This window comes from Cynocephalus volans, chromosome 3 (genome assembly GCF_027409185.1).
Source record: "Cynocephalus volans isolate mCynVol1 chromosome 3, mCynVol1.pri, whole genome shotgun sequence".
Lineage (NCBI taxonomy): Eukaryota > Metazoa > Chordata > Mammalia > Dermoptera > Cynocephalidae > Cynocephalus > Cynocephalus volans.
In genome coordinates this window covers 123,356,204-123,372,047 of record NC_084462.1, presented here as the reverse complement: position 1 = coordinate 123,372,047, position 15,844 = coordinate 123,356,204, and the positions used below count along the sequence as shown (strand labels likewise).

Sequence of the window (15,844 nt, the reverse complement as noted above, 5' to 3'; positions counted from 1 at the left end):
TGCAACAACACAGTGAATCTCAAAAGTATAATGTGGACTGAAAAAAAGCTAGACACTAAAGAGTATTTCATTTATACAAATTCTATAAAGGACAAAAACTAATCTATGGTGCCACAACAATTCAATTGAGGAAAGAAAAGTCTTTTCAACAACTAGTACTAGGACAACTGGAAATCCACCTGCAAAACAATTAAGTTAAAGTCCTACTCACACCATATATAAAAATTAATTCAAAATGGATCAAAGACTTAAACATAAGAGCTAAATCTATAAAAACTTTTAGAAGGAAACAGCTGTAAATCTTTGTGACCTTGGATTACACAATGGTTTCTTAGATATGACAGCAAAAAGCAAAATAAAAAATAAAAAATAAACTGAACATTATCAAAATTAAAAACTTTCATGCTTCAAAAAACACCACCAAGAAAGTGAGGAGACAACCTACAGAATGGGAGAAAATATTTGCTAATACATGTCTGATAAAGAGCTTGTACACAGAATACATAAAATCAAAACTCAGTAATAAAAAGATAAATAATCCAATTTAAAAATAGGCCAAGAAACTGAATAGACTTTTCTACAGAGAAGATACACATATGGCTAATAAGCACATGAAAAGATGCTCATCATAAGCCATCAGGGAAATGCAAATCAAATCGACAGTGAGATACCACTTCACACCCCTAGAATGGCTATAATCAAAAAGATAACAAGTGTTGGGAAGGATGTGAAACAACTGGAACACTCACAAACTGCTGGTGTGAATGTAAAATGGTGCAGCCACTATGGAAAATAGTTTGGCAGTTCTTCAAAAAGTTAAATACAGACACAGCAATTCCATGCAGTATTAGTCAGTTTTCTGTTGCTTATAACAGAATATCTGAAACTGGGTAATTTATAAAGAAATGGAATTTATATATACATTTCTTACAGTTTTGGAGGCTGGGAATTCTAAGGTCAAGGGAGTACATTTCTTCTGGGTGGGAACTCTGCAGAGTCCTGAGGTAGTGCAGGGTATTACACGGTGACAGGGCAAGAGCATATGTTAACATGCTCACTCGCTCTTCTTAAAAAGCCACCAATGCTGCTCCTGTGATAACCCACTTATCCACTAACCCATTAATCCATTAATCCACGAATGGATTAATCCATTTGTAAAGTCATAGCCCCGATCATCTCCAAAGGCCCCACCTACCAACACTGCCACATTGGGGATAAGACTTCCACATGAACTTTGGGCAGTACAAACATTCAGACCATAACCATAGCACACTCCTAGGTATATATTCAAAAGAATTGAAAACATATGTCCACACAAAAACTAGTACTTGAATGTCATTAGCAGCATTATTTATAACAGCCCAAAATGGAAATAACCCAAATAACCATCAACTGATAAATGGATATATAAACAGTGGTATGGAAGATTACTTGGCAAGAAAAGAAATTAAGTACTACAACAGAGATGAAACAACAATTCTTTGGGGTATACACTTAGGAGTAGAATTGCTATGCATGAGTTTAACATTATGTTGAGTGAAAAAAGCCAGTCATGAAGATTCACATGTTGTATAATTCCATTTATGTGAAATGTCGAGAACAGGCAAATCTATAGAAACAGAAAGTAGATAAGTTACCTGGGGTTTTGGGACGGGGGGGATTGGGTGAAGAATGAGCTCAGGGGTTCAACGTTTCTTTTTTGGGTTAATAAAAATGTTTAAAGGTTGACTGTTGTGATGAATGCACAACTCACAAATATACCAAAAGTCATTCATTTACACACTTTAAATGGGTGAATTGTATGGTATATGCTATGGGTTGAATATGTCCCCCAAAGGGTCATCTATTAGAAACTTAATCCCCACTGTGACAGTGTGAAGAAGGAAGGAGATCTTATTATGGTAATTGAAAGGTGGGGCCTTTAAGACATGATTAGATTGTGAGAACTGTACCCTTATTAATGGATTGATTCATTCATGGAGTGATGGGTGTGGTTCTGATGGGTTTATAAGGAGAGTGAGTGAGCAGATTAACTTTCTCTTGCTCATGCCATCTCTTGCCATGTGATACCCTGCATCACTATAGAGTGACCACCAAGAAAAAGGCCCTTGCCAGATGTGCCACCTAGACACCTCCAAAGTGTAAGAATTAAATTTCATTTCTTTATAAATTACCTGGTTTCAGGCAGTCTGTTATAAGCAACAGAACATGGACTAACACAGTATGTAATTATATCTTAATAAAGCTGTTAGAAAAAATATATATACCATTAACAATAGTTTCCAAAAACATCATATACCTGGGAATAAATCTAAGAAAAGATATGCAAGACCACAACACAAAATGTATAAAACAATGAGAGAATTTTTAAAAGACATAAATAAAAGAATGTACCACAGTCTATGAGTAAGAACTCAACACTATAAAAATGTCAACTTTTTCCAAATTGATATATATAGTCAATGTAATCCCAATCAAAGTCCTAGCAGGCTGTGTATATGCATGCAAATGTGCGCGCGCGCGCGCGCGCGCGCGCGTGTGTGTGTGTGTGTGTGTGTGTGTGTGTGTGTAAAGTGATGAACTGAATTAAAATTTAGACGGAAAGGCAAAGTGCCAAGATAACCAACACAATCTCGAAGAAAAATAAACCTGGATGTTTATGCTGTCAGAGAGCAAGACTTGTTATAAAACTACAGTAGATTAAAAAAAAACATGGTATTGGCACAAAAATTTTAAAAAAGACCAACAGAACAGAAGTTATCACAGATCACAGAAACAAACTCATGTATTAGGTCACTTGATTTAAGAAGATGAAACTACACAATAGGTAAAAGAGGGTCTTTTCAATAAACGGTATTAGCTAATTCAATATCCATAAGAAAAAAATTGAATCTTGACAACCCCCTTCCCCAATTACACCATCACAGATTCAATTCCAGATAAAGCAAAGATTGTTATGGACTGAACTATGTCTCCTACAAATTCATATGTTGAAGCCCTAACCCCCAAAACCTCAGAATGTGACTGTATTTAGAGACAGAGCACTTAAAGAGGTGATTAAGTTAAAATGAAGCCATTAGGGTAGACCCTAATCCAATCTGACTGGTGTCCTCATGAGAAAAGAAAATTTGGACATACAGACAAACACCATTAATGTGCACATGTACAGAGGAAAGACCTATGAGGATACAGCAATAAGGCACCATCTGCAAGCCAAGGAAAGAGGCCTAAGAAGAAACCAAACCTGCCAATACCTTGATCTTGGACTTCTAGCCTCCAGAACAATGAGAAACTAAATTCCTGTTACTTAGGCCACCCAGTCTAAATGAGAAAAGTAAAACAGCAGGTTTCTAAAAGAAAACACAAAAGAGTATTTTCATATCCTTGTGTAGGTAAAAAATATATTAAGTAGGAAACAAAAGGCAGTCATCATAAGAAAAGATTGACAAATTCAACTATGTTAAAATAAACTTCTGCTTACCAAGACAGCATTTGAAATAAAAAGGTAAGCCACACAGTGGAAGAAGATATTTGCAGTACATATATCTGACAGAGCACTCACATATAAAATACAGAAAATTCCTACATATCAAAAAGGAAAAGGACAGATAACCATACCTTTAAAAATGTGAAAAAGACTTGAAAAGGCAAGTTCACAGAAAGAATATCCAAATGACCAATAAATAAACATATGAAAAGGTGCACAACCTCATTAGTCAGGGAAACACAAATTGAAATCACAATGAGACAATACTATATACCTACTACAAGGGCTAAAACTAATAAGATATATTAAGTGTTGAAAATGAGGAGCAACAGAACTCTTATACTCTGCAAACAAAGCATTAATACCTTAAATTGATATAAAAGCATGAAGTTCCCTAATGTGAATGTTATTTTCAAAAATATCTTACCTCCTCTTCAACAACGCTAAATTTTTCAAGTAGTTTACATTTTTCTTCAATTAGTTTAGAAAGCTTTACAGCAAGCTTTTTCTCTCTTCCTAGAAAAAAAAGTCAATATTAACATGAGTGAATTATTTACTATAAGTTTTTTAATTATATACAATGATGAGATCTAAAATAGACAAAAGAGCTTACCTACATAAAGCCGGCTTCTAACCTGAAATAAATTTTTAACAAAAATAGCATTAAAACAAATATACATTCATGTAAATCTTATTTATTTAATTTCTACTGCCAACTTAAAAATAATGGGTTTCTATTGCCCTAGTATGAATATCAATTAGCCAAAAATGTTCTATTTCCAGTGAGGAAAACGCTACATATTAAAGACTGTGTGTTAGCATATTAAAAGCTCTGAAATAATTTTTACTGTAAAGATACCTATGTAATTTCATTTAACCCATTGTTCCCAAAACATATCTGTCCCTAAAACAAACTGCTTCAGGAAGCCCCTACTATCATCTCCGCTAATGCCAATATCCAAAGTAAAGCACACCTGAGAAACGTCACCACAGAGATAATAGACCTGATCTGACTCTAAAGAAACAGCAAACCAAAACTTTTTCTTCTTTAAACTCTTTCTTTCAAATAATGCAGTGGAAAAAATCCATTTTTAAGAGAATCAGACTTAGGGCTGAGGTAACATAACCAGGTAGAAAAGACAAATGGGGACTTAAATCATCTACAGAACATCTATAGAGACAGAATTAAAAGAGAAAAAATGTAGAAGTCAAGGTACAGTAGAATGGGTATAGATGTAGGGTAAATTAGTCAACTAAAACATCTGATTGAGAAATTCTCTCAAAAAGTAACGAGAATCATAAAGAAATTGAACAATAAAAGTTAAGAGATATGGAAGTCAGAAGTAGAAGGGCCAACATCTGAAAAATAGTAGTCCCAAAAAGAGAAAAAAATTTTAAATGCCGGAGAAATTTCCCACAAGTAAAAAAAGCTGAAAAATCTCATATTAAAAGAATTCAGAGAATTCTAAAGGAGAAATAAAGGTAAAAAATCATATCTAGACATTATACTGAAATAAGAATATCAAATCAAAAGATTAAAAAGCTTTCATAGTCAACAGATCACTTACAAATGAATAAGAATCACACTGACATTAGACTTTCAATCAGTAACATTAGATACAAAAAGACAAGGGAATAAAGTTTTTAAAGTACTAAAAGGATAGAACTTTGGACTTAGAATGCTTATATCCGAACAAATTATCATCCCAGTGAGGAGTTAATTCAAATATTCTCAAGAATTCAAAATAAAGTCTCAGAAGACTGCCTAACAAAGACCCACACTAAAATCAACCTTGAAAAAAAGTATTCAAACATTAAAAGAACTAAATCCAGGAAACTCTGCAAGAAATATGTCAATTAAGGGTTACCAAATACCTTGGTAATATTTGTTGTTGTCTTGAAGGTGGGAAAGGGGAGGAGGAAAAAGTTAAGATTAAAAAAGAAGAGAAATATTTCTTTAATAATCCAGAACTGAAAGTCTAGAAGGTACCAACATGACAGAGGTTAGAAAGTGGAAGAGGAGACCAAGGGATATGAGAGAGTGCCGAGCTTCTTAGTTTCCTGGCAGAAAGATTTACTTATCAATGTGAAAAGAATTTAAAAGAAATATATAAAAAGTGGAACAAATTAATAAACTAAGCTATAAGAAACTAGTCCAAACATCAATAATCAATAATCACAATATATGTGGCTAGACTGCACTCAATAGTGAAATAGAGATTGCCAGATCAGATATTTTTAAAAATTCATACAATACACATTAAACAGAAGACCATGGAAAGGAAAAAGACATCAACTACCACTCAAAAGAAAGTTGTATGCCTATATGAAGATCAGATAAAAAAGAACTTACAACAAAAGCATCACTATAGTTACTGAGGGTCACTAAATCTTGATAAGGTTATATTCACCAAGAAGATATAGCAATTCTAAACATAACAATAACCTCATGTAAAGCAAGAATTGACAGAAAAACAGAGAGTGATAAATCCATCATAACAGTCTTCATTCTTGATAGATGAAGGAAATAAACAAAAGATTAATAATACATAACACACAAACACCACAGATAGTCAATTAGGCAAGCTTGACCTAATGGATAGATACCGAATGATATACATGTATCTGCTTTCAAAAATAATCAACGGAATAGAATAATGAGTGCAGAAAAGGTGCAGAATGAGTGCAAGCTAGGCCACTGCCCCAAGGCCCCACCAGGGTTCTAAGGCATGGAGCAGGGGGAAGCTGAACTCAGCCGCACTAGGTAAAGAGCACACCAAAAACACCATTTCCACGCAGGCAGTTGTAAGGGCTGCCGCACAAGCAGCTCATCTCTATAGCAGCAATCAAACACACTGTGCAGAAGCACGCCAGACTCTCAACTGCACTGACAGAAGGAGAGGCACCAGTGGAGACCAAAAAAACAAAAAAAGAAGAGGTCCTCTCTCTCCACAAAGCACACTCCAGAGTAATAAAAGAAGAATCTGATTTACAATAATAGGGGAGGACTTGATCACATCTATCTCAGTACTGGACAGATCATCTAGGCAACAAACCAACAGAGAAACAGTTAATCTATCAGATGGAGAGAACAAATGTATGGTTATTAGAGGAGGGAGGGGAAGGGAAAGTGGAAGGAAGGAGAGGGAGGGGGAAGTGGAGAGATTGGTTAAGGGGCAAAAATAATAATATTTTTTGTAACAATGAATATGCTAATAAAAAATAAATTTAAAAATAAATAAATAAATAAAATGTGGCATGGCAGATTCAGTAAATGGAGCAGGAAAATAGTTATTCCTTGGGGAAAAAAATTACACTGAATCCCTACCCCACAGACAAAAAATTAACTCAAGATGGATCAAGGACTTGAATGTTAAAAGCAAAATTTTTAAATTAAGAATTTCTGTTCAGCAGAAAAAAATTCCAAAGAAAAATGAAAAGATATTTCATATTGGGGCATTTGCAATACACATAACCAACAAAGATAGCATCCAGAATATATAAAGAACTCCTATAAATAAATAAATAAATAAATAATAAACTACTCAGAAAAATTGGCAAAAGACATAAACAAATATTTCCAAGAACAACAAATACATATGGCTAGTAAATTTATTAAATCTCATTAGTGATCAGAGAAATTCATATCAAGACTGTGATAAGTACCATTTAATACCCACTCAAATGGCAAAAATCAAGAATTTCAACAAGAAGTGTTGGAGAAAACATGAAACAAATGGATCTCTAGAGTTTCTTACACACTGCTGATAGGAGTGCAAACTGGTACAGACAATTTGGAAAAGATTTTGGCATTACCTCTTAAAAGTAGAACTTCCACAAAACGTATAATCTAGTAATCTCATACCTAGGTATATTCCCAAGAGAAACTCTTACAAATATACAGCAGGAGACAAGTATAAGAATATACACAGCAGTACTGTTTGTAATAGAAGAAGCCTGAAAACAACCCAAAGGCCATAAAAATGTATACATAAACTGCAGTATATTCTTATAATGTAATATTCTAGAAGAGTCAAAATGGAAAGAACTATAGCCCATTCAAAAATATGTATGAATCTTAACAATATAGGATAGAGTAAAAAAAAGTTCCAAAGAAGACATATGGTAAGATATCAACTAAAATTACATACTATACTTTTGGAGGATAGATGTAAATATGACCCCCCCACTCCCAATTTTACATGCATGGGAATAATCAACACAGGATCCAGAACAGGGTTACCTCTAGTGCAGGGAGGCAGGGAAATGAAATGAGGGAAGGTCACCTAAATATAAGTGACAGTCAATGTTAAGTGACACATTCACAGATGTTTAGTATGCTGTTAAAAACAAACATAGATCAAAATAAATAAGAAGAAATAAAGGTAAAGTTTTAGTATTAGTGAAGAATACTTCTACAAAGAAATTCTTAAAAATTTTTATACTGAAAAAAATTCCTCTGAATCCATATTCAGTTTCTAGTAGCCACACATTAACATGAGTAACCCACATAACTACAACCTAACTTCTTTCCTTAAAATAACAAATGTTTCTCATATTACTTGTTCAACCTAAAGCATAATGAATATTCTCTTAGAATAACAATGGTTACTTACCGATTGAAAACCTCTCCACGAAAACAAGAGAACAATAAAAAATCCAGTAATTGCCACACATGTCACCAATTCCCATGGAAAACCATAGAGATTAGGGCCTGGCCTCAGATCTTCAGGCAATGCTGCCACAATCTTCAAGACAAAGAAAATTAAGTCCTTAAAAATGCACTTTTGATAAAATATTGATTGCAAACATAGGTACAAGTTTAGATGGTCCACTCTTTTCAGGAAATGGGCTGCCAGACTGACACCAAACAGAAGGTATCAGAGTATATTTTTCTGGCAACTTTCAACCACTATCACACTAAGTGTTGAAGAACAGCAGGGGTGAAATGGAATAGTTTCCAAACTGGAGTTCTACTGAGTGCCGCAAAGCTTCCAAGGATGAGAACAAGAAAGAAAGCCAAAGAAAATAGCCAAGCAACCTGGGATTCAGGTGCTCTTACCCTGATTTCAACCAGTTTAGGTTTTATCTGTAGAGTATACTAATTTCCACATAAGATTTCCCTACAGGAAAAAATAAAATGGATCTGCGGCTTAAGAAAAAAAAAAGAAAGATAAGTTTGAAAACTGGGCTGGCCTGTGCCTCACTCAGCAGAGTATGGTGCTAACACCAAGGCCACGGGTTCGGATCCCGTATAGGGATGGCTGGTTTGCTCACTGGGTGAGTGTGGTGCTGACAACACCAAGTCAAGGGTTAAGATCCCCTTACCGGTCATCTTTTAAAAAAAAAAAAAAGTTTGAAAACCACTGATAGAGTTCTGGGTTTGGAATTTGAATCCTTCCACTCTATCTCTGCGAGTCCCTTCCTTCTCTTATCCGTAATGAGAATAATGCTGTTTGGACATGCAGGACAAGTACTCCATATGGGGTAACTATTCCTATTATTTCTCCTCCAAAGACCATTATCTTACAACCATGGCCTTTCCACATTACTTCTCTCCCCAGCAGGTCATCAGCTCAACAAAGCAAGACTTTTGCAGTTGCTTCTGTATTTTACCTTTCTCTGGGTCAGCTCATTGCTCATCTCACCCAATTGGGTTATTCTGTTCTTTGTTACCAGACCTCACATATTACTCATCACAAAGAAAGGAGAAAAGCAAGGGCAAAAGAGAAAAATACCTTTTTCCGATCAACCTGAAGTAAGATCAGGTTTGATTCCTTCCAGGCTTCAACCCAAAACATCTATAGCAAATCTCCCTTCTTAGGCCATTTCTGCCTGGAAAAGCACCCTTTAATAGTTACTCTCTCCAAAGTCTTTTTTATAACTCTAGTCCACATATACACTCCTTCCAAGTTACTATCTATAGTTCATTAATCTGTATCAAATAAACCTAATTATACTTTTTTGAAAAAAAAAAAAAATCCCTTTACCCCAATCTCTGCTTCTGCCTCTTCCTACATTACCCCAGTAATGTAGTAATTACCAGTTCACAGAATTGTGGTATCACAAAGTCAATCAATAATTAAAATATTTATTTTTGTCTCTGGGAAAAAAAGGGGGAATTCAATACACAATACTGGGTAGAAAAGAAGTTTTCTTCACAATTTACATATTCTCCAAACATCTTGCTTTTGGCTAACTTATTCAACACCTGTGACACACACTACTTCAAAAATCTAATAATATGATTTCTTTACAACACCATACACTTTAAATGACAATTCTAAAAGCATCTCTCATATCAAACATGTAATTATCTTTAGTACAGTGATATTTCTTAGACTTGATAGTATTTTATTAGCTCTTCTACTCTAAAAGGAGATGGTAAATTCTAGGCTTAAAGCCTTAAGGCTGGTTGGATCTGATGGACTGAGGAAAAGCAATGAATCTAAATTTAAAGGATTCACCTCAAATCCATTGCTCTGGTCTTAATTATTTTGGCTTTCTCATGGGGATTTTTCACCCTTAATTTTAACTACAACATAAAACCTTATCTCACAAAAATACAGAAAGAATAACCAAACTTATCAAACATCAACAAATATAATGCAATACAGAATTATATGTGATTTGGTAAACTGGTAAAGTTTAAGAGTGATGGGTAACTCTTCATGAGTTACCCTCTATAAAATTTGGTAGTGATTAGTCACAGAATACTTAAAACTTATTCCCTTCCCAAAACATCAATACTAAGGATTTCAAGACCAAGTATCTTTAAAAAATCAACTAATCAAGCTGACATAATGTACTGAGATTAAATTAAAATTGTTTTTCATCTCAAATAAACATGATATATATTAATAAAGAAAACAATAGAATGTCATTGTACAGACTCTTAAGATACCTGATTATAATGCAAACTTATATGAAGGTACACCTCTCCAAGATACAAACTTGAAAATAATTTCCCCTTTACACATTAGTCATGCTAAACAATTGAGGATTTTTTCCTGCACTTAACTGTAAATCCACAAAAAGTTTCAAAGAAAAACAAATTCATTCATTACTCATAAACAAGTTTGATGAAAATTATTTTTAATATGCCTCTTAATTTTCTTAGGACTTTATTTTATATAAATATAAACTGGTTACCATTTTTTTGAAATCTCCCTTTAAAATGGGATCAAGAGAGACTTAGATTCAATTGGTCTAAAAAGAGCTAAAGTAGAATGTTAATTAAGTCTGACCAAGGAGAAATTGGATCTGTAAAATGAATAATTATCTCACAAGAAGCTGTTAATATTCATCATTCATTCATTCATCCATTCATTAATTCCACATTTATTCACAAGCTATATTCCAAACACATTTTTTAACATACTTTCCTTTAGATTTTATCCATTTTCATGTTTTAACTACCACTTTAAAGATAATTCATTGATGATAATTTTAATGATAATCTGTGATTCCAGCTCTAAGTTTTATGATACCCATTTATTGGATAAATCGAATTGGATGTCCTGGAGAGGTCACTGTACAGAAGGACCATCTGCTACAGTCTGTGTTCTACTGAAGTGGGGAAACCTCCTGCAAATTGTTATAGTATTCCTTGATATGGGGAGAGAGGTAGGTCTAGCTGGTATGTAGTATTGTTCAAGTTTCCTACATCCTTACTGCTCTTCTGTCTAGTTGTTCTATCCACTATTGAAAATGGGATCTTGAAGTCCCCAATTATTATTGTTAAATTGTCTATTATTCTCTTTAATTCTGTCATGCTTTACTTCAGGTATTTGGGGGCTATGTTAGATGAAATATGATTATAATTGTTACATCCTGATGGATTGAGCCTCGTATGTCTCCTTTGTCTTTAGTAATAATTTTTGTCTTGAAATTTATTTTGCCTATTGGTACAGTCACTCCAGCTGTCCTTTGGTTACTGTTTGCATAGAATATCTTCTTCCATCCCTTTACTTTCAACCTGCATATGTCTTTAAATCTAAAATTTCTTTTATAGAAGGCATGTAGTTGTATCATTTTTTTTTTCCATTCTGCTAAATGATAAATTGGACTTAATCGAAATTGAAAACTTTTGTGCTTCAAAGGACACCATCAAGAAAATGAAAACACAACCCACAGAATGAGAAAAAATATCTGCAAATTATATATCTCATAAGGGTCTAGTACCCTGAATGTATAAAGAACTACTATGACTCAACAATTAAAAAACAATCCACTTTTTAAAATGGGCAAAAGGAAATGGATATTTCTCCAAAAAAGATATACAAATAGCCTATAAGAACAGGTAAAGATGCTCAAAATTATGAGTCATTAGGAAAATGCAAATGAAAACAACAGTAAGATACCACTGTACACTCACTAGGGTGGCTAATTTTAAAAATTGAAAAAAAATATATCACAAGTGTTAGAGAGGATGTGGAAAACTGGAATCATCATAAACTGCTGGTGGGGATATAAAATGGTGCAGCCTCTACAGAAAACAATTTGGCAATTTCTTAAAAAGTTAAACATGTGGTGAATATGAACCAACAATTCCACTCCTGAGTATATACTCAAAAGAACTGAAAACATATATTCATATAAAAACTTGTACACAGTAGCATTATTCATAATAGCCAAATGGTATTAACAACCCCAATGTCTATAAACCATAACATAAATATGGTATAGCCACACAATAGAATATTTCTCAGCCATAAAAAGGAATGGAGCACTATTACATGCTACAACATGGATGAACATTGAACATGCTAAGCGAAAGAAGAAATACACAAAAGGCCACATATTGCATGACTCTATTTATATGAAATGTCCAGAACAGACATTTTCATAGAGACAGAAATTAGATTATGGTTATAAAGGGATGAGGGGGAAGGGAGAATTGGGACTGCTAATAGGTATAGGGTTTCTTTTTGGGGGTGATGAAAATGTTCTGGAATTGTGGTGATACTTGCACAACAGTGAATATATGAAAAACCACTGAATTGAACACAATAAAAGGGCGAACTTTATGTGAATATATCTCAATTAAAAAATCAATTAAATAATTTTTAAAGCTAAAAAAATAAATAAAAACCAGAGCAATCTTGTGTCATCTTAAATGCCACCACCCTTAACCCAGGCCAGTGTGGTAAGGGTGGTGGCATTTAAGAAAAAAAAAAAAAATCCAGGTAAAGATGTTGTTCACCGTACTAGGGAAAATTGTGGCAAAATCTGGCTGCCCCTCTCCATGTATCTCTCCATTGACTGCCCTATAAAAACTAAGTTTTCACCATTTTTGCTTTTAGTGAAGAAAGGGAAATACATGCAACTAAAATTATGTCTCACCCCATGTTTCTCTTCTTATATACCCTATCTAAGTGAATAGCTACGTCGCCATAGCCAGAAACCTGGGAGTCATTCTAAATTCCTTCTCTCTCACTCTTCATATCCAATCAATAATATATCATACCCATTGTAGCTTTCAGCTCCTAAACATTTCCCCATTCAGTACCTCTTCTCTATCCTTACTACTCTGTCATCTCTCCCTTAAGCCCTGTTTCGTTTTGTTTCCTTGACATCTAACCTACATGCTACTAATCAAGAAGATCTACCTAAACCAAAAATCTAACCGCCCAAAAGCCTCCAACAGCTGTTCTGCACCTACAGCCTTTGGAACTTACTTATGTCTCCAGCAAACATCATTGCATATCACCTCCTGAGCCCACTTTATACTCTAAGTAATACAGCTTCTACTTCCCAGCACACACCATGCTGTTTCATGCCTCCTCTGCTTAAACTATTTGCTCATCATGGAAAGATGTTCCTAACCAAGAAAAAGTAACCTCTCCTACCCATCAATTTCCCTAGCATTCTGTGTGTATGTTTCAGTAAGCACTTCAGTTTCTACTTTTTTTGTCTTCTCTCCTTTTACAGACAGCATAATGCTAGTTGTCAAAACTGTCTTAGTTCACTTAGAATTTCTACAGAGCTATCCTTTACACACACACACACACACACACACACACACACACACACACACAGTGTATACATATATACACTATAGTTGAAAAAAATGAATGAAAAGAAAGGCAACAGTACTTTTTAATTCACACAGCAAGAAAACATAACCATAACTGCCTCAGTATTTAGATGGTCTTTTTAAAACGTTAATACCGTTTTTAAAAACACAGCGACATAAACGCCCCTAAACATGTCAACAGAGACACCTATAAACGCTGGAGAAAAATCTCTGCAACCTGATTATAAACTGGACCTGAAAAAATTTTTGAACACTGAGAGTTTTCTATCTCTAGACTTTACATTAACACGACCTCTTACACTAACAAGACACAGACGGAAGCGAAGAACAATCTCACTTACTATAAAGCATCTCAAAAGGACATTCTTTATGGAAAGAAAATGCAGAATTAGAATCCCACCTCCCCGCTCAAGCTTAGGTGTCCTTTCAAGAAAACAAGAAGTTTCATCACTAAACGGAACTCATTTCCGAGGATCAGTCCTCAAGTTTCTCACAGTTGGAAGAACCATGTGTCAATGACTCCTGCTCAAAATAAATAACATAACGGGAAGGCTAATTCGTTTTAGGAATCGGGAAACATTTATCATATGTTTGCAAAGTCCAGCTTAAGCAAATGCCTTCTTCACCTTCCTGATCTCCAGGTCCCTTTCCATCACACGAAAAACCACCCAAGTACCCTACGAACCTGGTCACTGCCTCGGACACAGGCCGGAGCCGGGTGGCAGGTGAGGACTGGCTGGCTTCGGAATCTCCGACCACTGCAGCTTAGACCCCAAAGCCAAAGTCTGCTGCTTTCTTCCCCCGGCGGCCCCCGGGGCCACGTAACCCTGATCGAGCCCTGACTCACCCTGTGTAGCTTTTCCAGTACCAGCCCCAAGTACGGCTGAGGGGCAGCCCTGAGCACCTCCATGGCGCCAAGGCTGCTTTGGCTGTGGCTGCGGCAGCCACGGCTTGGCCGGGCCACAACCAGCAGCTGAGAAAGCACTGCGTTCTGTCGGGAACGCGAACCAGCCCCCGGCGACAGCAGCAAACCACTGCGCAGCCGGCTGTGCGGGGAGCCGGGGAGCACTGGCGCCAACAGGCCTCAGGCGTCCAAGATGCAGACCCTGGTAACCTAGGCCCCTTTGTTACGTTTTGCTTACGTAACACAGGTCTGAGCCCGCCCCGCACGAGCCTGTGACGCACCCCCTCCTCGCCACCCCTCCCCTCGGCTTGGTACCGGCCAGGCGGCGGTGAACTTCCCCTCCTCCTCCGCGCTAGCTTCGTAGACGTGTCCTAGTTGTTCGTTCTTAAAGGGGCCGACGCACTACCTGGCGAACCACCCACCCCTGGAAGTCGAGGGGCTCGGGGCTGGTGAATGGGATTTGACCTCAGGCTCTGCGCGATGGTGTGGGCTGCAGGGCCCAAAGACCAGGACTTTGGCCCAGGACCCCTCGCCTCGGATGGCCACAGGTGGAAGCTTCTCCCGGGGGCCCCACGGCGCGCCCCCTTCGGCCTAGGGGCCAGCACCAGGCACGTCCCCAACCACCAGAGCTTTCCACTCTCAGCCCCTCTAGAGCTTGCTATCTGCGCCTCATGGAAGCCCTGACGGCGTCGTACCCCGAGGGACCCTGCCGGCCCGGAGAAGCCGTCTGCCGCCTTCATTCCAGTCTGAAAATGGCCTGCGGGGCACGCACGGTGGGCCCTGCCAACCGTGTCCGGACTTTGGATTTTGGACAGGAAGGCATCTCGGATCAGCCATAGTCTGGTCAAAGTTTAACCTCTCCCAAAGAATATCGATCTGGTCTCCTCTGCCGAATGGAGGGCTCCGGGGGTCTACTCACTTACCTGAGTGACCTGGGCACTCACTAGGCAGAACTATCCTAAACTACTTGAGCCCCTAGTTACCCAAATGCTAAATCAAAACCGGGTGAACCTGGGGCCAGCGGGTGCTGTTTTCCTCTGAGAAGAGGAGCTAAAAGTAGCAACTTGTTCTCTAAATTTAGGACCCTATTTTTAGGGTTGTTGAATGAAGTACAGAGGGCTGGATTTGTTTGTGGGAGACGGTTTTAGCTGACAAGGGTAAGGGGTAACCTATCACTTACATACAGGTATATGTCTTTCTTCCCATCATAATCATTCTCATCAAATTCTGCCTTCTAATTCAAGCCTTCAGTGAAGCAACTCAAAAAGGTGTGGATACCTCTTCCTAAACAAATCCCCCAAGAAAACTCAATAATGAACAAAATCTTAAATACTTAAGAATTTTCCCTAATGCAAGCTTTTGCAGCAACAAAACTGTTATATCATTATAAATAAAAAACAGGCCCAAGTTTACA

The 15,844-nt window shown here is 36.7% G+C and overlaps 1 protein-coding gene across 1 annotated transcript in view; it reads right to left on the bottom strand.

The window, feature by feature from the left end:
- MIA2 (MIA SH3 domain ER export factor 2) overlaps positions 1-15,844 on the bottom strand; it is a 93,407-nt gene that overhangs the window by 58,895 nt on the left and 18,668 nt on the right. Inside the window, 3 exon segments of the mRNA XM_063088739.1 lie at positions 3,915-4,003; positions 4,101-4,122; positions 8,104-8,235. Coding sequence (XP_062944809.1) covers positions 3,915-4,003; positions 4,101-4,122; positions 8,104-8,235 — 243 coding nt within the window.